Source organism: Urocampus carinirostris, chromosome 11 (assembly GCF_059441175.1).
Source record: "Urocampus carinirostris isolate Australia breed hairy pipefish chromosome 11, RoL_Ucar_1.0, whole genome shotgun sequence".
NCBI lineage: Eukaryota > Metazoa > Chordata > Actinopteri > Syngnathiformes > Syngnathidae > Urocampus > Urocampus carinirostris.
The window spans coordinates 33,216,692-33,242,577 of record NC_142359.1 but is presented as its reverse complement, the minus strand read 5'-3'; the positions used below and the strand labels follow the sequence as shown (position 1 = coordinate 33,242,577).

Below are 25,886 nucleotides of genomic sequence, written 5' to 3'. Positions count from 1 at the left end.
TTTTATTTTAAGTATTATTTTCTTTTTATTTACTAATTATCTGCTTATGAGGTAGTACAATGAAATATTTGACATAATTTCATTTTCAAACATTTACGATGGACGGTGTGCCTCGGAACTTTTTTATAAATAAAAGTGTACCTTGGTTCAAAAAAGGGTTGAAAAAACACTGTGTTAGAAAAGTGGAGTGATCGATGTTTCCGATTTGATTGCTGCGCCTGTGAAATCTTGAGTGCAACGAGCATGTCGACTGCTCGTGCCTGCTTGTTTACAATATTCGTATTGACGCCAAAGCATCTCATGGTAGTAGCGGTTGGAAAACACATCCATTTTTTGTTTTTCTAATTTGTTTTTATTTATTTTTCATTACGCGTTCAACCAGTCGGCTGAATACCTATTCGTACACGTCTAATTTCATTCTGTCCTTCCTGTTTGCTTCGTTTATCACCCCAACACTACATTCCCCTTCTTGCTTACAGTAGTTTAGCCGCCAATGCTAACAAGCAAGCTAATGCTCTGTAGGCAACAATGACAGCGACTTGCGCCGTGAGCAGCGGAGGTCTGCGCTCCAAAGGACTGGAAATAAGCCTGGCAGCTCTGCAGAGACACGACCCCTACATTAAGACCATCGTGGACGTGGCCAGCCAGGTGGCCCTTTACACTTACAACAAAGCCAATGAATGGGTAAGTTGCAAGTTTAGTTCAATTGGCGTTGCTAACTGAGTTTAGCTTGCTGCACTATGCAAAGCGAGCTTTGAAACTTGCTCGCATATGTTTAAATGTCAAGGGTTGATTCAAATACTCGTTATTAGTTGTCGTTTTGAAATTCAAACTCTAAAAGTGCAGGATTTTTAGTAGAAATGGGTCGATTTTTTTGTGTAAGTAAGGGGGGATTGTTGTGGTAATAAATGTCTTACTCGTGTTTGTATTGATTTTTAGTGATGCATATTGATAAAAATATTTCACCTAAATTCTGAAGTCTTGGTCAATGGGAAAGTAATAGAAAATTATTAGTTGGTATTTCAGACATGGTTCAATAAATTGAGAAATGTTGTCCCCTCTACAAAGCCTGCATTGCCTTTAAATAAACTAGTTTTTTGGCTCCTATGATATTATTTTAAGCGTTAGAACCCATATTAAACAAAGAAGGGCTATTTAATCTTGAATGTTTGTTTTTCCAGGAAAAGACTGAAGTGGAGGGCACACTATTCATCTACACAAGGTTATCATCACCAATAAAACAACTTCATTTTTATCACTTGACCTTCTAACATTTTGTACAGCGACACAACAAAACCAGTACCCACAATTTGCAAAATCAGTTCTTTAGTTGTGGATTGTTGATTAATAATTAGTTAGTAATTAAAGAAAAGAGAACCATCATAATTAGAGCTGCAATGATGACAATTTTGCTACCAAAATTTCGAATTCATTTGTAATTTCTTCACCTGAATCGTCCCTTATGGCACGTTGCAATAAATATCAGATTAACAAAATTAACAAATCAAACAAATAATCTAAGAAGTTTGGGAAAAAATATTAGTAAATCTGTCTGCAAACACTGAGATTTCCAAATGTTGGTAGCACACAATGCACTCTGGAATTAATTAAAACTGAGATTGGTTTCTTGTCAGTATGTGATACATTGTCATCGATTAACACTATAACTAATCACTATATCCTTATACATTGCAATTCACAGCTCATTAGTAGAGATCTTTACACACATGTATATATTCCTATTTCATATACATAATTTATATTTATATTATTTATTTAGTTATTATTTTTTGGGCCCGAACTTCTCATCTATTTAAACAAATAAAAATACATTAATGTTGTAATACAGACCTTGCCCGACCTACGAACGAGTTAGGTTCCGAACGATCGTTCTTAAGTTGCTTCAGTACTCTATTCTGTATGTTTATGGTTTATACAAGTATGTTGTATAAGTAACCTGTATTGTTTTTTACTAAAAAATAAACATTTAAAAAAATGATATGCTATATAAAGTGAGGTTTTACTTACTTTTCTACTTGCGCTTCAAGAGGTCCACCTCTGTGGCCAAAAAAAAGCGTTCAAACCATTTTCTCAACCGTATTAGGCTTTCTTATTCCACTTTCGTTTCAAAAGAAGCGGCTCGCCTCTTCCTTACACTTTACACCAACCATATTGAATGGATGCAAGAGATATTAAACAATAGAAACGTCAAAATTCATAGCGCACTAGCAATACAGTACACGTTGTTATGATTACACACGACCCAGGAAGTACAAACCGGATTTCTTCTTCGATGTGGATGCTGGGTGACCTTTCACAGCGCCACGCGGCGGGAAGAAGCACTACAGTACTGTCCTCTACTCTGAAAAAGGTGCACACAATAAAAAATCTAATGTACAGCAACGTCCAGATATTTTTCGACTTCCTGAAAAAAATGGTTGTATCTGCCGAAATCCGTAAGTCGAATGTACGTAAGTCGGGAGGCGTCTGTATTTTACTGCCCAGGGTTAATGTGTGCAGTTCATGATGAGCATAATATTGTCCCATACTTAAACAACATTGGTATGAAAAAACATTTTGGAATTTCTCACATTTCTGCACTCAGTAGCCTAGATGGTAGTGTGCCCGCTTTGAGACTGGGAGGTCGCTGGTTCGCGCCTCAACCGAGACATACCTAATTGGTATAATGGCGGCGCCCTCTGGCTGCGGCTGCATCGACTCGCTACAACGGGTCAGGTGTATCGACATTTCGTTCTGTGTACATTGTTACAAAGAATGACAATACAAAGGAAATTATTATTATTATTATTATTATTATAAGATCACCATCAAATGTGATTTGACATTTGTCATTATAAAACAGATTTTTAAAATGTCTGCTTTAACTAAACCCCTGCAGACATTAATAGGTTTACATATTTCAATGAGAATAGCATGCAAAGAATGTTGAAGGAAGAAAGAGGGTAAGGAATAAGTAATAAGACTCAATAAGACATTGTAACCAATTTTTACCAAAAATTCAAGTCACGTGTGTACCCAATCACTGAAGAGTGACCTAAATCCCACTATAAAACCAACCACTGAAATACTTTTTTAGACTAGAACCATTATCTAACGTGCACTCTTGAGATCTGTGACCAATAATTTTGTTTTTGAAAAAAAAAAAGTATAAACCTGAGAAAGGATACAAAAACCATCAATAAAAGTCAGCTGCTCATTTAATATTGCGAATAGTGGTCAACACGGACAATATTTTGGATGAATTGTTTTGTGGACTGATGAAACCAAAGTTGAATTGTTTGGAGGAAACTAGCGGCAACATGTGTTTAGGAACAATGGGACAGCTCACCAACATCAACACCTCATCCCCTACTGTGAAGTATGCTTTAGGAAGACTCATGGCTTGGGTCAGTTTTGCTGTGTAAGGCCTGGACAACTTGCAATCAATATTGGAAAGAAGAATTAAAATGTTTATCAGGATGTTGTGTGGGAAAACCTTAGGCTGTTGGTCAAATAGTTGAAGCTGAAAAGGGGTTGGATGCTGCAACCAGGCAATGATCAAACCACAGAAGTATATCAACCTAAGAATGGTTTCAGGAGAATAAGATACATTCTTGAGAGGTCAAGCCAAAGTGCAAACTACAACCCTATTGCTTTGCTGTGTCAAGACTTTAACATTGCAATTTACTCCAGATATCCAATGAATCTGAGTAAATGATGGTAGTTTTGTAAAGAAGAATGATCCAAGATTAGTCTTGATCGATGTGCTTGACTGATCTGCAGCTACAGAAGTGTCTGTCTGAAGTTATCGCTGTCAAAGAATGGGCCACAAAATATTGAATTAATTGGTTCTGTTATCACCCTTCTGTCATTGTTTGCGTGTGATCCTCATTAGAATATGGAAACTTATAAATGTTTGGCTGATTTTATTTAAGGCAGACACTTTTTTTCCATCTGTGTGATTTCATCAGCCCACATTTGATAGTGATTTTTTTACAGAAATGTGAACAATTCCAAAAGGTTCACATACTTTTTAATATCACCGTAATATATTTTCTGCAGGCTGGCCTCGCCCACACATGGCTTCACCATCATGAACAGACTGAGCATGGAGAACCTGACTGAACCTATCAACAAAGACCTGGAGTTCCAACTCCAGGACCCCTTCCTGCTCTACCGCAACGCACGACGTAAGATCGGAACAAATGCACAAATATTTTGCCAAGATATTTAAAACAGTGTTTCTCAACTGGTGGGTGGTGACCTAAAAGTAGGTAATTGACCTCTCAGCTGTGGGTTGCGGGCGTTTTTTCTTGACAAAATAATGCTGGGAAAATGAAAAAAAAAAAAAAACTGAGGGTCAACTACTCCCCCTAACAGTAGATGGCAGTAATGCCCTCCTAATGTGGGTTTACACTCACCAATTCACTCTAATTGAATTGGATTGAATTGAATTAAATTGTCTTTACTGTCATTGATAAAAACTTTGTAAAATATTGTCTGCGATGAGATTGGACATGCCACTCCAGGGTAAACATGTAATAAAGATTTCAAACACAAAAAAGACCATCAGGATAAAACGCAAAAATTTATATATTTACAACACAGTCTTTATAGACTGGTCTGAGTTGTTATAATAGTGCAATATGATATTGCAATATTGAGCATGTCGAAACGCAGATACAGCAAAGAGTACATGAGATATGGATTTTATCTTGAAAACAAAGGATGACAAAAAACGGTGTTATGGTCACCGTGGTGCTACCTCATGATAACACTAAGTCGTCATTTTATGTTTGTTAAAAATGACCAAAGCTACTGAAATAAAGTGTCTTGGATTTCATTAAAAATGCAACTTTTTAAGGGTTAAAGGGAATATAGTGGTATCCTTATATACAAGCACCTCTTATTTATTTGGAATAAAAATCTTGCTCACTAAACAAAAGAAGATCCAAACTACAAGTATTCCCAGATGTTACCACTAGTGGGCGTTCACCGCTAGCATCAGCTCGTCCCAGTTTAATACCTGTCAACTTCAACCAATTGCTCCCCTTATTAATGATTTTCTTTCCCTTTGGTGAGCGGTAATAAACCTTACAAACACAACATAGCATCTATTTACTCACAGCAAGGCAAAATCTAATTTGTGCAAACACGTTTATTTTATCTACCAGAGAAACAGCACAAATCATTTAACAATATTTCTTAGTTCTTATCCTACTTGCTGTAATAAGTGATGCTTATTATACATAGTATTGCGGATTTCCGCAGACTTAATCTTCATTAACAATTTACCAGTGACAGAGACTATTCGGATTCAACCCGAAATGGACAGGACTAATGGGTCGTTTTTGTTCTTCCCTTACATACATTTTTATATGGCGTACGCAATTTACAAGGAAAATGTACAAATTGACAAGTATGCAGTTTGCGCATCCATTTCCAGCCAACAACAGAGGAGTTTAATTACTGTAGAACTACAGGCAATAAAAAATTGTGCTGTAAAATGTGAAATGTTGTTGTGTTCACGTTCATTAAAAATCACAGTAACTTTAATTTTAAGTGTATATTAAGTGCTTAAGTATCACTTTTCCCGCATTCCTGCCCCCAATCCTCCCGCACCACCCACACACTTCCGTTACGGCGTCATACCAGCTCAGTAGCCTAGATGGTAAGGCGCCCGCTTTGAGACTGGGAGGTCGGTGGTTCGCGCCCCGGCCGAGTCATTCCTAAGACTTAAAAAGTGGTCGGCGGCGCCCTCTGTTGGCTGCGGCTGCATCGGCTCGCTACAACGGGTCAGGTGCAATCGACATTTCGTTCTGTGTACATTGTTACACAGAATGACAATACAAGGAAATTATTATTATTATTATTATTATTGTAAGAGCTTATAAGGAACTTGGAATTTATTTGTTAATATCATCTTATTTATTTTATTATTATTTAGGGTTACTTGAATTCTTTTGGAAGGTTGGGAACAGATCATTTAGTTTTTAATCATTTTCTATCGGGAATATGTTCTTGTTACATGAGCAATTCGAGCCACTAGCATGATCCTTGAACGTATTAAGCCCGCATGAAGACACACCACTCCATTATTACTTGAAGTCATTTTGTTCATAAAAAAACGAGAAGGAATTCTATTATTCCTGGTTTATATTGCACAATCCTTTCATTCAATGAATTTAATGTAATTTTTTGTCCTGATTTGCGTCGTGGCTTGTAATTATGGTGGGATTCTCTGTCCTGAAGTCAGAGTTGAGAAAAATGTATTTGAATTGCCTCAAACCCCAAAAAACAAGGTGTAAAGAAAACGTGGCTGAGATTCCTCAGGGCTGTCGCTCAAATAGTCGAAAGACCGACACACATGGATGAGCTACCGTTTAAGGAGTGGCGGTTTATCAGCCGAAACCTCAGAGCAGCGCACCGAGAGACGAGAGCCTGTCGGCACTCTCGCGGCGGTCGGCTGAGATTAGATGCATTGCAGCGGGCTCAGATAATGCGAACACGTTTAACCTTCCTTCCTGTCTCACAGAGAGAAAAGACGGGAACATCTCAGATTGCTTGAGATAACCTTGGGAAAAGAATGTGATTATTGCGATTATTTTTTTTTATGTGATTGTGTTTTTAAAGTCGTTCAAAACACACCACAGGAGCACAATATTTTCTCAGCCGTGGTTATTTTTGAGCTTGGGATTTTAACGTCTGAGCAGGCGGGCTATTTAGGGACGGGTATGGCCGCCCACCCTGCTCTATGACCTCCGCATCGACTAGGAATCTTATCATTAAGCAAACATGTCGCGCTCTGCAATGCTGCAACATCCGGGAATGGCCGTTGGCGTTAAGTGGCAGCCGGGGCTTAAAATAAATAGCAAAGATTCATACTGTCATTTCCGTTTTGCTGTTGCCAACTTCAAGCATATGGAACCACGGTTGTGGCTGCGCACATCTTGATGGGATTCTATGCTGGGAGTCTCTGCCATTAGTTTTGTAGTGATGTTTATTCTGTTTTAATATTGGAAACTTCAAAGGAGATTTCATAGGATGCCAGTTTGTTATTTTGACTGTTATTGTGCACTGCTGTTAGTTGTTTTACTAGTACATCATTGTCACTATTGACCAATCAAATTAATTAAAAAGGAGTCTGGCCAATGGATTCTGAACCTGCAAGAAGGACAGGGGAGAAGCTTTCAAATATCAAAGTACAACCTGTTGTAAAGGCCCTCCCCTTAACCCATTTTTTTTATTAAATATCCTGGGTCACAAAATTAACATCTGCGCTAACATGTGTGGAAATCAAATAAAGTGACAATCATGTAGTAGTCAAATGAACAGTGCTCAATAATAGTCAAAATAACGAACTGGCATCCCATGAATTATCCTTTGCAGGTGTCCAATATTTTTTTTCCAGAGAGAAAAAAAGCAGGTGTCCAATATTAAAAACAGAATAAACTTATCAGTTTGACATAATTAAGATAGTAATTGTTTCTGTGTTTATTCCTTTGAATTAAACAAAATAGAACAAAAAATAACCCAAATCCAACGCCATTTTGAGATATGCTGTGCAAATTATCGTTTGGCTTGTAGATGGCATAAATGCTTTTTTTTTTGTTATATATTCACGTGTAATTTCAGACTGGAAGCCTAGATTAACATCTTCAGGGACAGTGTGTAAAATGTTGTGCCTCCTGGTACAGAAAAAACCTTCGATCAGTAAAAAAAAACCTAACAAAAATACCGTATTTTCCGCACTATAAGGCGCACCTAAAAGCCTTTATTTTTTTCAAAAGCTGACCATGCGCCTTATAATACAGTGCGCCTTATTTATGGAACAAAATTAATTTGCAAAGTCTTGCAACTAACTTGCCGCTGCCGACAAGATTTTCCCCCGAACGTGGAGTAGTCCGCGGTGTATGCTGGGATTTATATACCGGCGTTTCATTGGCTAACCAATGTGTCAATCATCATTTGAATCCATCACTATTGGCTGAAGTTATTCGGAGCCTCGGATTGGCTAGAGCGCCAAAACAAACCCTGCAATTGGCCGAAAAAGATGTATCAATCATCCGTTGAATCGATCGCTATTGGCTGAAGTTATTCAGAGCCTCGTATAGGCTAGAGGGCCGAAACAAACCCTGCAATTGGCCGAAAAAGATGTGTCAATCTTCCGTTGAATCGATCGTTATTGGCTGAAGTTATTCAGAGCCTCGGATTGGCTAGAGGGCCTAAACAAACCCTGCAATTGGCCGAAGAAGATGTGTCAATCATCCGTTAAATCGATCTCTATTGGCTGAAGTTATTCGGAGCCTCGGATTGGCTAGATGGCCAAAACAAACCCTGCAATTGGCCGAGTTTAGCAATGGCGTAGCAAGCTTAGCAAGCTTGCTAAAGTACACCATAAAGAAACATGTTTTATTAGTCTGTATTTGCAAATAATCGACTCGGCGGCTGTTGCGTAAGTTGCGAGACCTTGCGAATTTAATATTGAGCCATATATAAGGCGCACTGTATTATAAGGCGCATGGTCAGCTTTTGAAAAAAATTAAGACTTTTAGGTGCGCCTTATAGTGCGGAAAATACGGTATATGATTAAGTTTACATGATTAAAGACCAATTTTCTTTGTATTAAAACTTCCCTGATGTCTGGATCAAAAGTGGTTTGTCTTTTTCTTTCACAATCCTTAATCTTGGTCAGCCCGCACAAGTGAGTGTTTTGAGTATTGTTAAAAGAGATTATTTTAGAAGTGAATGCCTTCGGCCTGACGCGAGTGGTTTGCTCTTACTCAGGCCATAATGATTAAGCATATTTTACAATTTTGAGACATGGTGTGAACAAACACAATGCAACTTAATTATATTATCATTCTGCATATGTGTTTGTTAAATTAATATTACCATAGTTTTTCGTGTAGAACGCAGATTTTTTTTAACCTGAAAGAAAAAGTTTAAGTGCACGTTATAGATGCATTTTTTACATATTGTAAGCAACATGAATCGACCCTCGGTCACGTCGATGAGAGAATTCTAACCACTAGACCACCAGTGATACAGATGACATACAAAATATTTTTCTCTCATTATCACACTATTCTTATTCACAGTATCAGAGACACATTTTAGAGTATGGAAGAAACTGAAAGTCGTCCTGAAAAATATAATCAAAAGAAAAAAGCCTTACAAAGGAAACAACTCTTTGGTCATTCAGACTTTGAAGGACATTCAATAAATCCATTGTACGTTTTATGTTTGTATTGTGTTCATAGTTTACATTATCAATAAATGATTTTAATCAATTGTACACGTATTCAACCTTTGTCACTTACAATGCTTAGCTTGACCCAAGAATAAGTATAACAACATTATATGCATAGTTTTTAATCGAACTTATGGGTTTGCGTATAACACAATAGACGTTATACACAAATAAAAAAGCTAATTAAAAAAATCATTTGTTGCAAACCCAAATTAAATTGTGCAGAATTCACATTTTTAGTTCTTACTTGATTTGAATACTAGCCAAATATAACATGCTGTAACCACTTTGTTGACCCGTATGTTTATTCTACCCAGGGCCTGACATTAATGACTACTAGAGGGCCCTGTTGAGTCCTATTTTAATTTTCGGACTTATTTGGCATCAACATTTAGATGTGTGTCGGTGTGACAGTAAAACTTCTATACAAATTATTAATAAATACAAATGAATTGAATTGTCATTCTTGTCATTGCCATCTACATTTTGAAACAATTTATGCAAATAATTTTAACATGGCACTCAGGGTAAACGTGTAATAAAGACTTCAAAGAGAAGAATATGCTAAATGACTGTTAGGATAAATAGGCAAAAATATTTACAAATTGGTACTTAAAGACTGTTTTAACAAAAGTGCAAAAAAAGTGCATCGTAACAGTAGTGCAATGAGAAGTAGTGCGATGTAACATTTGAAAGTAGTGCAATAACATTTGTAATGTAGCAGTACTGCAATAACATTTAGCAGCAACAAAAACATTTGACAATAACATTTAGCAGCAACCAAGTGTTTGGCAGCAGCTAAAAAAATCCAATAGCTATATCATTTCAGTTTTTCGTGCTTGTTTAGAGTGGTAATGGGCCGACGGAAGAAATCAACACAAGTTACCATCAGGCCCCCAAATACTTAAATTGTATTTACTGAACTTTATCAAGTAATGAAGTAAAATACCTGAATATGAAATAATATTCAGAAATTCAAATTAAACAGTAAAACATAGTTCTATTATTTCCTGGGAATAATAATAATGTAAATGATGATGTCTTACCTCCAGGCTGCATGCATGTATAGTCGAGGTCCTTCTCTGAAATCAGCTGACCTTTGAATCGCACCTCAGTCTCTTCCAGCAGTCTTTCATGTTTGAGTTTCCTGGTGAAAAGTCTTTTTAGCATGGTTCCAAGTGCCTGTTAGCAGGTCCAAGTAGGAATAAACATGGACTGTAACTGGTTGAAATGCAGGGGTGGTCTCACTGTGATTAAAGCAGGAGTGCTGACCAAGTCCTCAACCCCATTTCTTTGGGATAGTAACTACGACCCAGCATCAGTTTTGTAGAATTCAAGTTGCATCGGAGTCGTGCGTTTTCTTCATTCCAGCAAACTTTACATCTTTGTCATGATTTGAAGCCACCCTATCACCAAACGTTGGCCCATCCTCCCTAGTTCACATGCTCCCCCCTCCCGGTTAGGCAGACATCATTGCAACGCAAGACCGTGAAGTGCTTGTGACTCAAACAGGCAGTCTCCCACTGCAGTTACTTATTTGGTGCTGGGCTGACTCTTTCCCAGGCCCTACTGGGACGACATCGGTTGTTGTCGTCTTCCCTCACTTCTGGCCAATTTTGTTTCATGTGTAAGCATGAGCAACACATAGACATTGTAAAGGCTTAGGAGAACATTTGCTCCCATTGGTTTCAAAGTGATTTTATGCTTGTCAGCGTGGATTTTTTTTTGTGTAGCGTGAGTTTGGTGAAAGTAAGAAAAGGCTAAACTATAAGCATTTTAATTGACAAACCTTGTTGAATCTGTGCTACCATGCTAAACATAATTTGTTGATAACATCAACTACGAACACAATATCAAAACAAAATGAACAATATTTAATGTCCTTAAAAGGGACCCTTTTTTTTTTCAATTAGGCACAGAACGTGTAGGAGTTCTCCCCACAATAATGCAGATATGTTTCAAAATATTCAATACAGTGGTGGTGCCAGCGCGGTCTGGCCGCCATTTCAAACCTAACTTCACCCCCCGAGTAGTCAATACCTTTTAAAGTCCATGCCGTCGTAGCCTGGTGGCGCCGGCCCTCCCGCGTCTGTATGCCAGAACGGGTGCGAAATTGGTCTTAAGATTCATTGGATGTGGTCTTGAAAAGGTCTTAAAAAGTCTTAAATTTGTATGGAAAACCCCTGGGGAAAACCCTGTTCAGCACGTTGGCAATATAATTCCAGTATTTGTTGACCTTGGTCTTAACATCGATTGGCCACTTTTTGTTGTTAAGCGACTTAACTCACTTTTGTGGACTTTTTTGTTGCTATTTATGACCCTGCTTTTAAAACAGACCTCTCCCTCTAGTGGTCATCCACGGCATTTGGTTCTATGACAAAGCTGACTGCCGGCGCATCGCCCAGAGGATGAAAATGTAAGTGGAATTTTTGGTTCCTGGACAAATTTGCAAATGTCATTACAAAAGATTATTACATTGTAGGTTGACCCCGATAAAAGTGTGTTATTTTTTGTATGGGTAAAGTCTGACACAGCAAGAGAAGGCAGTGGTGCAGACAGATTGGCTGCCCCAAGGAGAATGTGTTAGTAGAGTGCATGACAAAGAGCAGGCGGTGGACATCATCCAGATGCTGACCAAAGCTCACAGCCAGTATGACAAGGTAACACGCTTGCAAAAAATAAAATAATAATAATTAGCCACGAAATTCCCTGCACAGACAAGGCTCTATTTGTGAGACGCCGTAGAGGGCGCTGTTTTCAGAAATGCTTTGTTTTATTGATCATGTGATTGTGGTCACTTGAGTATTCAAGTTGACGACATTGGTTACATAAATTATCTGCATTTGCATCACTTATATACAGTGATGCAGGGGTTGCATTTAAAAAATAACCTGCGATAGTCAAAACCTTTAGTGCTAGAAACATTTATTAAATACTGTATTATACTTTGAAACCAAAGAACAAGCTATTTACAGGCTCAAGCATTTGTTAAATAAAAAAGTACCATGCCTATAAATGTTTTTTTCACAAATAACTTCTGAACTGCTAAATTATAATCTCAAAAATAATCATGCTGCTATACTGTATTGCACAGTTGATTCCTAAAAGGGGTGGAAATAATTTTAGGACACTACTTTTAACCACTAGCCAGATTTTTGGCTAATTTGTACAGTAAAATATACATCAAATACATTAACTCTCCTCATTGACAGGATAAGTCGATTTGCGAGCCAAAGGAGATTGGAAGCAGCAGTCTTTTTTGGGGGAAACCCAACGTCATCAAACCCATCCCTGTGAAGCCCACAACAGTGGTACAGATTCCACCCTTGCTTTTCCCATTTTCACTATCTCCCTGGATCTACTCATCTCATTTTTTCTCTGTAGGATGACACCAGCAAGTCCAAGCCACGCTCTTTGGCCGTGTTGTTTGAGGCTGCTCAACAGCCGACCTCATTCAAACTTGTCTCAGCATCTACACCTTGTGCGGCAAAATCCTTTTGTCCTCCTGTGGCCCGCACCCTCACCTATAACACTGCTGTGCTAAAGGCAGCCTCCTTGGCGGAAGAGGCTCCGGCTCAGCATCCTCATCAACAATGCCTGGCCATCGTGAAGCTCATGCAGGCACCTGGCGGGGCATTTCAGAAGCTACCACAGGCCCAGGATTACCGGCAGTGTGATGAAAGCGGTCCGTTCGATCGGGTTCGGCATCAACACGTTCAGCACCATCAGATGCATCATCACCAACAACAAGATCTAACCAAGAGACTGTTACAGAATGCTTCCGCTCATTGTTGCGCAATGCCGTGTTTTCACCAACAACCCTTTTTTGACCACTCCAAGCAGCAACCATCTAACACAGGTGATTCCAGTAGAACTATCATTTTTAATTTATTCCATTTCATTAAAGTGTTTAGCTCTCAATGAAATTTCAACTTTATAGCCATAAATGTCAGTAAATGTTTTTTATATGTAGACCTATCTACAAATTGCACCTCTTTTTTGAGCACTTCTGCACACGAGTATGATACATGAGTTTTTATAACAATCTACATTCCTTTACGAAGTAAATTCAAATTCACGAGCATTTCCCAAGGTTACCACTACAGACTGCTAAATGCTGCTTTCGTGACAGCTCTTTAATGAAACTTGCCCTTACACATTCCCCTAACTTTTTGTAGAGGATGCAGAGACAAGTCTCCTTGAATGAGTATTTTTACCTGTAAAAAGTGATAGGGTTGTGATGAATGAAAACTGAAACAGGCAAACAAAATTATGCCGTAAACAAATTATGTTCCAGCTAATTTAAAGTCGTAACTTAGGTTTCTTCAAAAGTCTTGCACTCGTGTTTGACTTGGGAGAACGTTTTTGTTTTAACTTTCCCAGAATAAAGTGCAATTACACCTCCGCTACACTTGGCCACAGTGGCGTTCTCATCGGCATTGTTTTTTGTTTTTTTTTTACATTTAGCCTCCACACAGTTCAAACCTAATAGAGTACAAGCATTGATTATGAAGTGTAGACGCGAAGTGGAGCAGACCCTGAAGTGACCCCGTGAAAAATATATTTAACACAGATGCTGAGACAGGCAAAGAGAGACAGGGTAAAGAGACAAAGAAAAAAAATGATTGAAAAGCACCTCACTACAGAAACTTAGACAAAATCATCAACATAGGTTTCTCAGTACAATTCCCCCCAGGGAAAAAAACTGCAATTTGAGTTTTTTTAATGGTAAATTTGTCCAAAATTTTCACTGTGAAGTTGGCAAATTTGTGAGCCCCCGACACATAAATTCGTCAATAAAGTATTTTGAGTTTATTATTGTTATTAAATTTGAGTTTCATAATGTCTCCTTCTTGCAAATTTCTTGTGAATTTTAGGTTTTCTTTCTTCACAAATGTTCCAGACTTTATTTCTTGCAAATCTGTACATGTTTCTCTTGAAATTTACCCCCTCCGAAAAAAAACAATTCTTAGAATATATAACTCAAATATGTGTCCCACAAAAGTTAATTACTGCATATATGGTGACCTCCTTAGGTGTGTCTGCTCAAATCCCCGTTGCTCTTTCCCCGGAAGAGTTGATCCACAAACTGCAGCTGGTCCAGCAAGAGCGGAATCCGGCCCCGCTTCCGGATGCGCTAAACCTCGGCCCTTGCTTTCTGGCTTCCTCCAATGTGCCCCCAACAGGTCCCAAGGTGACTCAGCATTTCCAGGTGGGTAGAGTGGCCAAAAATTGTATTCAAGTAAAATACTTTTACTTTAGTATAACATGGCTCAAGTAGAAGTAAAAAGTAGTCCTCAATTAATTGAATAACAATAAAAATTGACTTGGTGAAAAATACTACTCAAGTGCTGAGTAACTGTAGCAACGTCTTATTTATTGATGTATTTATTTTTTAAACAACCATTCAATCAGATCCTATAATAATAAAAGTCCAAAGTATCAAAAATAAATTAAACGGTCTGTGTAAAGTGTCACTTAATGGTTGTTTTGGGTCAGAAATAAATAAAGGAAATGAAGTCTCTAACGAAATAAATGGGCCTTGGCAGGGACAGACAGACACCGTACTTATGTGGAGGGGATTTAATTAACTGGTTTAATGTACCTTAATGTAGCGGAGTAAGAGTATAGTTTCTGCTTCATAATCTACTCAAGTAAAAGCAAAAAGTATAGTGATTTAAAAATACTCCTAAAAGTACAAAATGTACTCAAGTTAATGTAACTCTTTAAATGTAACTCGTTACTACCCACCTCTGGTAGCAACCAACACAAGCAAAGATTGAAACTGTGCAAACCATTCGTTCAATGGGAGGCTTAGCTTATGATTTTGTCCACGCTAACAAAATAAAATCATCTACAAAAATAAAAATCCTGAAATTTATTGGGGTAGAAGTTATTTTCCAAACCACTAAGGCGAGCTTGGGCAAACTACGGACGGTGGGCGACATGCGGACGATCAGGCGTTTTAATCCAGCCAAATGAAAATTATGATGACAGTATAAATAATAGTTAATAAAGTAGTACTAACAAATAATTAGTTTCCTGTGCCAGCTTTTCCCCCAATTGTCCCTTTTTGTGTGTACTACAAAAATACTACCACAAAATACTAAAATCGCATTTATTACTTAAAAATAAAAAAAATTATTTTGCTTTAATTTGAAGTAAAAACACCAAATACTAAAAAACCAAAATACAACTGCAAAAAAAATACAAAAATACAACTACATTAATAGTACAAATACTACAGATATAGTACTACGGAAATACGACAGAAATAATTCAAAAATAGAACCTCAAGAACAACACAGAAATACTACAAAACTAAGTATCAAAGTAAGTGCATAAAACAGGGACGTAACATTTGATTTTGCTTAATTGTGAACATTTCAAAACCTATTTGATGAAATTATTCCATTTGATAAAAAATGTAAACAGAAATATAAGATGTATATGTTTGCATGTATATTCATTCATCAATGAAAATGAGAACAATTGGATAGGACTCCTGATCCCCAAATTTTGAAACCCAATGTGGCCTGTGGCTCCAAAAGCTTTCCCACCCCTTTACACTATGGGAATGATGAGATATTTTCAAATATAATTTTCCAAGTTTAACCCTTAACGTTCCTGTAAAATTGGCCTAAAACTCCAATCCAAGACGTACCCAAAGTAAATTAAGTACTGTTCTTGAACCGTTGGGAAAATATAGACGGTTTTGGTCTCTTTTAAAAGGTCAAATGTTGTCCCAAACTAAAATAATCACTGCAAGTGCTACTAATATTGAGTCACTGACTTGTTAATGATTTTGGGAAGCTAAGTGGGGTTGGTTAGCACTTGCATGGGAGACCGCCTGGTCAGGTACTGTAAATAGGTCATTTGGCGCACTGACTGTTCTTTCCAGAATTTCATCGGCTAACTAATGTGTCAAACATCAGTACTACTGGTTAAATACATGATGATATCATGAGCTGACTACCAAGAGACTCATTGTTGAGCTTTCCCTGCTTTACAGTTTTCAGGTATCTGGCTTCAGACTGATGGTGATGTGATGAGTATATTCTGAAATGGTCATCATATCTTGAATCCCAAGAGTTTAAGCTTTCCAATGACATGTGGCACGGCTTTTTTCAGTGACTGATAACATAATGTAGCCACGACTTGCTTTTCAGACGTCTGACGGCCCGTGGACGGAATGCTAAGGGGCTAAAATTCATATGGGGCGGCAGTAGCTCAGGTGGTAGAGCGCTCGTCTTGGGATCAAGGGATCCCAGTTCGAATCCCGGCTTGTCCGTGTTATATGTCGAAGTGTCCTTGGGTAAGACACTGAACCCCTAATACCCCCAATAAGCAGGTTAGCGTCTTACATGGCTGCAATACAAGGCCGCTATTGGGAAATGTGAAGCACACTGTAAAGCGCTTTGGGAAGTCATTGACTTGAAAAGCACTATATAAATGCAGATCATTTCATTTCATATAATGCCCACTAAAGCAAATTATTTTCGTTGTCATCATAACATAATGTTTTATAACTGATAACAGTTTTCTGTGTTTAGGCCCCATCTCCTCCAAAGAACCCTGCCACCGTGGCCCCAGCATTACTGCTTTCCCCCAGCATCTTTTCTCAGGTGAAGTCAGATATTGCATCGCCGGCTGCCTCCACAGCACTACTCCCCTCTTTGCCCACCTCCTCCGCTCACATGCCTCACAAGAAAAGCAGATTTCTGTCCAGATGTCAGCTTCAAGCAGTTTTGCTCCACCTGATCCAGGTCAAAGAAATAATAAGATACCGTATTTTCCAGACTATAAGTCTCACCGGAGTGTAAGTCGCATTTTTGGGGGAACTTTATCGATAAAATCATTTCACCAAAGTCAATATTTTCAGCTTGCTCAAAACTGGTTTCTATACAAGGTGAAATTCTCTGGCCTTTACTGTTTGTTCTATAACATTTCCCAAAACATGAAACACAAAGTCATTTTGGTGACGTTTGCCCATGTGACGCTAGGATGGGGAGCATTTCATATGGGGGACAACACGGGCAATTTTTTAATTATTAACATAAGCCTGGAGCGCCCTCTTCCGGTTTCGTATGAAAGTAACATACAAATTTTACCCTGGCAATGATGTGTCAATATTCTTGCCTTGTCCCATCTTCTGAGGGGTCAGCTCCCATACACAGTATGACTGTGTACAGTAAATGATGTGATGATAGTGGGTAGAATGACAACTACCCAACAGATTTGCTGCAACACGTGTCATTGGGAGTCATTAGGTGACTAAATCCCCCAATTCCAACCTCTAATGCCGAGCGCCAAGCAAGGTGTCAATGGCTAACAATGCTGTAAGTCTTAGGTATGCCTTGGCCGAGGTTTGAACCAGTCTCGGGGCGGGTGCACCACACCAAGGCCACCAAGCTGGTTATCAAAAATGTGTCAACAATTTCCCATATAAGTCCCGCCTGACCAAAATTTGAAAAAAAAAAAAACAATTTGTGACTTATAGTCTGGAAAATACGGTAACATTTTGTAAATGATCATGATATGACAACGTTTTGTGTCTTACAGACCGACAGCTCCTTCCTGGACACAATATATGAGGCCTACGTCGAGTATTTTTGCTAACCAGGACATTCAAAGGAAACTTATTATGGACTCAAGGTCATGATAAATTGTAGCATTGTAGGCTCACTTTGGAACCAGGTGGAATAAATCATAACATTCTTGTTAGCTGGTTATGAAGAATTAGGCTTATAATTGATTTGAGATAATGTAGCATTAGAATGAAATATACAATTGGAATAAGGCAAGAGTGAGGTTTTAGTCTCGGCATTGTTGGGGACATTTTTTTTACAGGGTTCATGCAAGTGCTTGAAATCCTTGAAAATGCTTGAATTTTAATGTGTTTTCAAGGTTTAAAGAAATGCTTGAATTTAAGGTCAATCACTTTTAAATGCTTGAAATTGTTGCCATGTTTCTTAAGTGTTAAGCTAGTGTTAGGACCTAGAATTTAGCCTACGAATAAAGGTTTTAAACTTGTGGTTCCAAAATAGGATTGGGGTTGGAAACAAAGGTTTTGGCTCCCCATAAGGGTATCAAACTGAATATTGGGTTCTGATATAGGGTTGGGGCTAGGACTATGGTTTGAAACAGAGCTAGGGCCAGTGTTAAGACTGGTTTCGAGCTACGATTTGGGCTGCAAGTTATGTTTTTAAACCGATTTTAGTGTTACGAAATAAGGTTGGGGCTAGAGTTGGGGTTTACGACTAAGGTTTAGGCTTTTGTTCTTTTTATCGACTCTGGATTTTTTCTTTTAATGGTACTGGAAACATTAGACAATTTGCTTTGGAAGTCCTTAAAAAGTGCTTGAACTTGGCTATTCAAAAGGTGTACAAACCCTGTTTTTAAGTGATCAGGATATATTGGTGGGGACAAAACAATGATTGCTCGACATTGGTGGGTACGGATGTGTATTATTTTGTCTAGGTTCACACTGCAGGAAAATCTGATTTTATATATTTTTTTTACACATACCCGACCTATATCCGATCTGTTAGGGTCCGCATGAACAGCACATATCCGACCTTTTGACACCAGACCCTCATCACTTTCATATCTGGTCCTAAATCTGATGCATATCAGTGATGGGCACAATGAAGCGTGCCAATTAAAAGTGGGCATGTAAAATGAAGCCCCACTTAAAGCGTGTGTCTGTGACGTAGAATCATGGACCGGGAAAATGAAACCTGGTTTCCAGCCAAGCTTGTTGAGTGGATTTGGTCACGTGACCCCAGACCCAACCTATCACTCACTCTTTCTGACGTGTTACACAGGTAAAAAAAAAGCTTGAATCCGGTTAAAATGGGAGCGAGTAGTGATCGGAATCCCCGCTATTTTTGGAGAAGCGTCTCCTTGAGAAGGCAATCCTCCTTCCAGGATGATCTGGCTGCAATTGATGTTGCAATAACAAATAATACACAGATATTGCCAACAGGAAATATAGGTCATTCATAAGATACTATTAAATACAAGGATAAACTTTACATTTTTAATATTTTTTTTTTTTTATCAGTTGGCATTGTGTGTTTTTGAGTAAATGTTTAACACGATTGAATTCACTGGACTCTTGTGAATGTAACGATACCATGTTTGTGAAGAATGGTTTCATAAGTGGAATACTACAGCACTTTTTGGCTGAGTTATATCAGCTTGATAGATGTCAGGGATCTTGTTTCGGACTGATAGTGATGTTTCTCTGATTAGCATATTTTGAAATGGTCATCTCTTGAATCCCAAGAGTCTAAGCATTCCAACGATATGTGGCATATTTCAGTGACTGGTGACATTGTGAAGACACGACTTTGTTTACAAACAGTGGGCCATCAAAATGTTAGGGGTTTTAAGTTAGTCATTCAGTCATTCAGTCATTCATTTTCAGCCTTCTAAAGTTTTAATTCAATGACTCAGTTTAGCCCCTGAGAAACCTTGTCCAAGAAACGTAAAATATTAATTCCAACTGCATTAAACACAATTGTTTTCTTGAATAAAAATCAATAAAATGTTTTTCAAATCACACTCATGTATTGATGTCATTATTTGTTGAGGAAAACCATTTAGCAACAATTAATTCTGATTATTCAAAGGTTTTACAATAATGTAGCTGCAATGCTGCTTTATAGCAGCAGAGGTGAATTGAAACTAGTAGTGAAACATTGTGTGACACATGTCACCCAAGATCTCATTGGTTCACAAGGCTTCACTTTGCCTATCTCTATAGATCTGATCTTTTGGAATGCCACTGCTGTGTGAATGTACAAGACACGTTCACGAGACCTGCATGTCACTATTTTGCGTTTAACAAGGCAGGAGGAAACAAAAAATCAACACCCTGAGCGCACTTAATGGAGGGAAAGTAAGGTTTTGGATTTAATCAATATTTGAGGGACAACTCTGTTCATCCTCTGGTAGCACAATTAATTTCAAATAGCTAGATACACTCTGCCTTTAGCATCCATGAGTGCTTCCATAAACACTTAATACATTGTGTTTGACATTACTTCACAATTGTTGAGAGGGGTGAAAAATCTTATCTGATTTCGAGAAAAAAAGTCAGTGGCTCAGGAGGTGAGTGCTCGTCTTGGGATCAAGAGATCATAGTTCGAATCCCGTCTCCTCCGTGTTACATGTTGAAGTGTCCTTGGGTAAGACACTGAACCCCTAATGCCCCCAATAAGCAGGTTAGCACCTTACATGGCTGCACAGATCACGGCCGCTATTGGGAAACGAGAAGCACACTGTAAAGCGCTTTGGGAAGTCTTGACTTGAAAAGCGCTATATAAATGCAGATCATTTCATTTGCAGCTGTATCACACAAATGAATACTTATAAAAATCACGCAGTGTGATTTCTGGATTTTTCTTTTTAGTTTATCTCGCTCACAGAAGACATGCACCTACGATGAGAATTTCAGACCCCTCCATGGTCTGGGAGAAAAAGCAAAATAGCAGGGTGTTCAAATACCTATTTACTTCACTGTAAAAGTAGCTGCCCTTGATTTGATAGTAGCTGTTGTGGCTTTTTGACAATTTGATGTCCATTGTTGAGGACATAAAATACTTTGACAGTTGAGGCTTCTTCTTCTCTGGTCTTTTGATCTAAAGGGGCAATTCATCGTGAGCAGTTCAATTTCCCCATCATCACATACTGTATTATAGCATCCGAGATTGTACGAAGAAACTGCAGCTCTGGCCAAAACATTAGCCAAGCATTGTGTACATGTTGATATGGATATTTGTATACTTACTTAATTACTAACCTACCAACCTAGTTACACACTTACCCACTTACTTACCTACTTACACACTTACTTACCTACTTATCCAATTTCTTACCTACTTACCTACCACCCTACTTACTTACCTACCTAGTTACACACTTACTTACCTACATACTTACCTACATACTTACCTATGTTCACACTTACCTTTTAATCTAGCTATTTACCAAATTATTTACCTTCTTGCTTACCTACTTACCCTCCTTCTTACTAACCTTCCTACATACTCACTCACCTACCTACCTACTTATCTAATAACTTACCTACTTACTTACCTGCTTGCTTACCTACCTACTTACCTGCTTTCTTACTAACCTACCGACTTACTTACCTACCTACTCACTCACCTATTTACTTACTATCCTACCTACCTAGTTATACACTTATGCACCTACTTACTAACCTACTTAACCACTTATCAACCACCGACCTACTTATTTACTTACTTAACTAATTTTTGACTTACTTGCGTACCTACTTAATGCCCCCAATAAGCAGGTCGGTGCCTTGGATGGCCACTATTGGTCCTGTGAGTGTGTGTGTGAATGGGTAAGTGTGAAGCACATAGTAAAGCGCTTTGGGAGGTCTTCATTGACTTGAAAAGCGCTATATAAGTGCAGACCATTTACCATTGGTCGAGCTGCTTTGCTTTTGGCTCATTAGATATAGCATAGCTTGTGGCCTTTGAGGTGAATAGGTTTTCGGGTAGTACACCAACAGGACTATCTCCTCTTTAACTTTTTTTCTTTTCAATATTTTTTTCCAAAGTTAGGGGCTGTCAGCTGTACCTCACGATCTTTGTGTCATCACTCACTATATCGCTTCTTGAATTTGTCTTGCTTTATCAAGATTAACACTTTGTTGTCGGCACAGGAACAGGATAAGGGCAGGGATGATGCCCGCTTGTTTAACCGGAAATTGAAATTATGACAAATACAGAAACAGAAGAAGTTACAATGTAACCACTATTAACCAGGGATGCTCTGATCCATCGGCCAAACATCTTTATTTTATTATTTATATTTGCAGTGTCACTAGAGGACGAGCAGCAGCCTTTGCAACAGCAGCCCTAGAAAGTGCCAGATCATCCGGACCAGTATCGGCGCCTGGACCTGCACACAAGAGAAAAGGAGCTAGAACTGTTGACATTAAGGACTGTGCTGGCACAGAAAGATGCTGAAAAAAAATCAGACTTTAACAAGACTGGCACCAAAGCTTCTGCACCACAGCAGTATTGCACACTATTTTCAGTATTACTTGTTTACCGCAAAATAAAACATAATAAACCTGAAGAGAGAATCGAACGCTAGACATCTGTTTTTTATGTTAACATTGTTACATCTATCGTAACTTTCAACACGTGCCAGTACTGAGAGCCAAAGGTGACGTCCTTTATAACCCTTTTGATTATGATTCGGGAAAATGTGCATTGGCAATAATCCCGTATAGTTCACGGACTAGGAATCCATACGCTTCCATGTATAAAATAAGTTAATTAAGGTCAGATGTAAGAACAGGAATTAATATGATATGAATTAAATTAATTCACTAACATCCTGTATCATTTGCCTTCACAAATGCGCTTTATGTTAATGCAGTTGCATACGTTAACATGGATGCTCTTGCTCCTCGCAGTGCCTCCAGAGAGGTCCAGCTTGGCTGGCTGTTTCTGGTGGGCGGGACTGGATTTGGTAGGCGGGGCTGACCCCTAGTGGGCGGGCCTGCAGCCAGTACCATTCAAGGAAGACTGGCTCTAGAACAGGGCTCTGCAACCTTTTTCGAGCTGAAAGCTACTTTCACTACGCATTAGTGCAAAGGGCACCCAGTTTGATATACAGTACATTTCCAAAATAATAACTAAAATGTTCTACTACCTAGAATGTTGTTACTTCTACAAAGCCACAGTGGAGAGCATCCTAACATACTGCATCACGGTGTGGTATGCTGGGTGCACAGCAGCAGACAGGAAAAAGCTCCAGAGGATCATCAAAACAGCCCAGAGAATCGTCGGCTGCTCTCTGTCCAGTCTGGAGGACATTGCCTGCTCTCGCTACCTCAGCAGAGCAGAAAACATCATCGAGGACTTTTCTCACCCCGGCCACCATCTCTTCGACCTGCTGCCTTCCGGCAAGCGCTACAGGTCACACAAAGCAAAAACGAACAGACTCAGAGACAGTTTCTTCCCCACAGCCATTACCACCCTAAACAGACACCGCACAAAAAACTGAAAACTGTTGCAAAAAAACTACCTCACACGTATGTAAAATGGTACTCACGTACATGCTGTCTGCACTATGTTTGTTCACTGCTCAATCAGACACCGCACAAAAAAAAAAAAAACCTGAAAACTCGTGCCAACACTACCTCATACGAATATAATGTTACTCATGTCTTGTTCTTGCACATGTCGACTGCACTACGTTTAATGCTCAAATTGCACAATGTCTGACCATTTCCTGTTTCATGCTGACTATTTTTGCACTATGATGACTTTGCACCAAATGCAATATTGCACAACCGTTACGATACCAACGTTATCACGACAACCCTGTATGTAACATCCCACATGCCGACATTTCTTGTGTAAATACCATGTAAATTATAACTATAGCCTTATCCCCCTTGTCTTATAACATCATCTCTGTTCCTTTATCTTCTTGCTCATACCTCACTATGAATGTGTAAAACTGGAGTGTCATGCCCAATTTCGTTGTCACAATATGTTAGCCCATTTGTAACAATGACAATAAAGGTATATTATATTCTATTCTATTCTTTTCTATTCTATTCTATTCTATTCTACTATGTTATTACCAGGTTGATTATTGCAATTAAAAGGAGAAAAAAAGACAGATAAAGAAAGGGAGAGAGCGAGAAAGAGAAAAGAAAGAGAAATGGGAGAAAGACATAGAGACAAAGAAAGTCAGAGAGTGAAACGGAAAGAGAGAGTGAGATGGAGAGAAAAGGGAGAATTAAGGGAGAAAGAAAGTGAGAGTAAGAGCCAGAGAGGGGGGAAGATAAAGGGAGAGCAAAAGTAAGAGAGAGAGGAAATAGAAAGAGAGAAAAAGAAAGAGAAAGAAAGGGATGAAGAAAGCAAATAAGAGAGTGAGATAAGGGAGAGGAAGATAGAGAGAAAGAAAGAAAAAGAGAGGAAGAGGAAAAAAGAAAGGGTGAAAGAAATACAAAAAAGAAAGTAAAGGAGAAAGACAGAGACACAACAAAAGAGAAAGTCAGAAAGCAAAACTGAGAAAGAGAGAGAGAGCGAGAGAGAGAGGAAGAGTGAGAGAGAGAAAGAAAAGGGACAAAGGGAAATAAATAATAAAAAATAGGCATAAAGGGAGAAAAATAAACTGAGGCGGTAAGAGAGAAGGGGGAATAAGAGAGGAATAAAGTAAGAGAGAGAAAGGGAAAGAGGAAGAGAGTATAAGAAAGAGAAAAAGGGAGGTATCAAGAGTGAAAACGAAAGAAAAGGAGAAAGACAGAGACACAAAAAAGAGAGAAAGTCAGAGAGTGAAATTGAGAAAGAAGGGGAGAGAGAAAGAAAAAGGAGAAAGGTAAATAAATGATAAAAAAATGGGCATAAAGAGAGAAAGAAAGAAACCGAGAGAGTAAGAGAGAAAGGGGGGCGTGAAGAGAGAAATAAAGTAACAGAGAGGTAAAAAAAAGATAAAGAGAAAAATAAGGAGAAAGGAAGGGAGAAAGGAAAGACAGAGAGCGTAAGAGAGGCAGAGGAACATACACAGAGAAAAAAAGATAGAAAGAGAAAATAAGATAGAGATGAAGCTAAATAGAGAAAGACAGAAAAAAAGATAAAGACAAAGACTGAGAGTAACAGAGAGAATGAAAGAGATAAAGGTAAAAAGAAAGAGAAGGAAGGAAAAAGAAAGAAAGAGAAGAAGAGAAATAAATATGAAGAAGGGTAAATTTGACTCAGTCAACCACCCCAAACAATAATTTTACAAAAAAAAATCACAATGATCGCGCAAGAGTGGGGAATTTTCTACACAAGCCAGCTGTCCTGAAGGGAGCACTTGGGTTCACCCGGCCACCAAGTTGGAGACCCCTGCTCTAGTCTGTCGATGGGCGCGACTGAACCCACTGCCAGGGAAGGATCAAACCTGTGTACTGGACTGAAACTGGATCGACCCCGCCCCTCGGTCCTGCAGAGAGCACCCTCTCCGTTCACACGCCGAGTGGACCTATCCTGCGCGGATCCCTTTCGGAGCCCGGCGAACCAAACGAGATGAGCTGAAGAGCCCTGGTCCTCTTCTTTTGTGATACGACTTTTTGTGAAGAAGACATGGAGGCGAAAGGGGGGAGGAGAAGGAGAAGAAGGTGGGGGAGGACGCCTATCGCTCGTCTTTAAAGAGGATAAAGGGAGGAAAAAAGCCTTGAGTCTATTTTTGAACTGGATTTCGGCTTATCTGGTCTGCTTCTATCTTCACGATGAGTGTCGGTCCGGATGAGAGTTCGGTGCGCGTGGCGCTGAGGTAAGGATGCTTTTGCACCTGCACAACCCAAAATTCCGAACCAAAACGTGGAATAAAACGCAACGAAACAAGCGTTGCGTTTAAATGTCGGATTACATGCTCGGATTTCTTCGTAGTAAGGGTCACTAACAATTGTAATAATGAATGTATGAACGAAAGGGTGAGCTTGCCAGGCAGGCAGCCATGTTGGTGAGTCACGTGACTTGCAAATTGATTAAAAGTTTCATGGATCAAATATTGTTTTGTTTACTTTTGTTTATTTGAACAAAAAGTGGTCTAAATGCCAATAATATATCATGATTCTCTGTCAAAA

The 25,886-nt window shown here is 38.8% G+C and overlaps 2 protein-coding genes and 1 long non-coding RNA gene across 12 annotated transcripts in view; 2 read left to right on the top strand and 1 right to left on the bottom strand.

Annotated features, from left to right (window-relative positions):
* Positions 1-19,822, top strand: part of dcp1b (decapping mRNA 1B) — a 35,372-nt gene extending 15,550 nt beyond the window's left edge. For 4 of the 6 annotated variants that reach the window (XM_088348729.1, XM_088348728.1, XM_088348731.1 and 1 more), the window contains 10 exons: positions 523-684; positions 1,182-1,222; positions 4,063-4,190; positions 11,603-11,669; positions 11,778-11,913; positions 12,466-12,564; positions 12,638-13,112; positions 14,290-14,465; positions 16,807-17,019; positions 17,816-19,822. In XM_088348729.1, coding sequence (XP_088204855.1) covers positions 523-684; positions 1,182-1,222; positions 4,063-4,190; positions 11,603-11,669; positions 11,778-11,913; positions 12,466-12,564; positions 12,638-13,112; positions 14,290-14,465; positions 16,807-17,019; positions 17,816-17,872 — 1,554 coding nt within the window. In that variant the 3' untranslated portion in view covers positions 17,873-19,822. Of the gene's footprint in view, positions 1-479; positions 685-1,181; positions 1,223-4,062; positions 4,191-11,602; positions 11,670-11,777; positions 11,914-12,465; positions 12,565-12,637; positions 13,113-14,289; positions 14,466-16,806; positions 17,020-17,815 lie in introns of those variants that run through there. The other 2 variants (XM_088348732.1, XM_088348734.1) reach the window with 2 other exon arrangements.
* A 2,225-nt stretch (positions 19,823-22,047) lies between these two features.
* LOC148357121 (uncharacterized) lies at positions 22,048-25,658 on the bottom strand. The gene is made up of 2 exons (XR_015851942.1): positions 25,202-25,658; positions 22,048-23,217 (listed from the first exon to the last, which is right to left on the bottom strand). It is a non-coding gene; the product is annotated as an uncharacterized LOC148357121 (long non-coding RNA).
* The window catches only part of LOC148357120 (kinesin-like protein KIF21A), a 59,340-nt gene continuing 58,633 nt past the window's right edge, over positions 25,180-25,886 (top strand). For 3 of the 5 annotated variants that reach the window (XM_088346628.1, XM_088346627.1, XM_088346626.1), the window contains exon 1: positions 25,183-25,573. In XM_088346628.1, the coding sequence (XP_088202754.1) occupies positions 25,530-25,573 (44 nt within the window). In that variant the 5' untranslated portion in view covers positions 25,183-25,529. Of the gene's footprint in view, positions 25,574-25,886 lie in introns of all 5 variants that reach the window. The other 2 variants (XM_088346629.1, XM_088346630.1) reach the window with 2 other exon arrangements.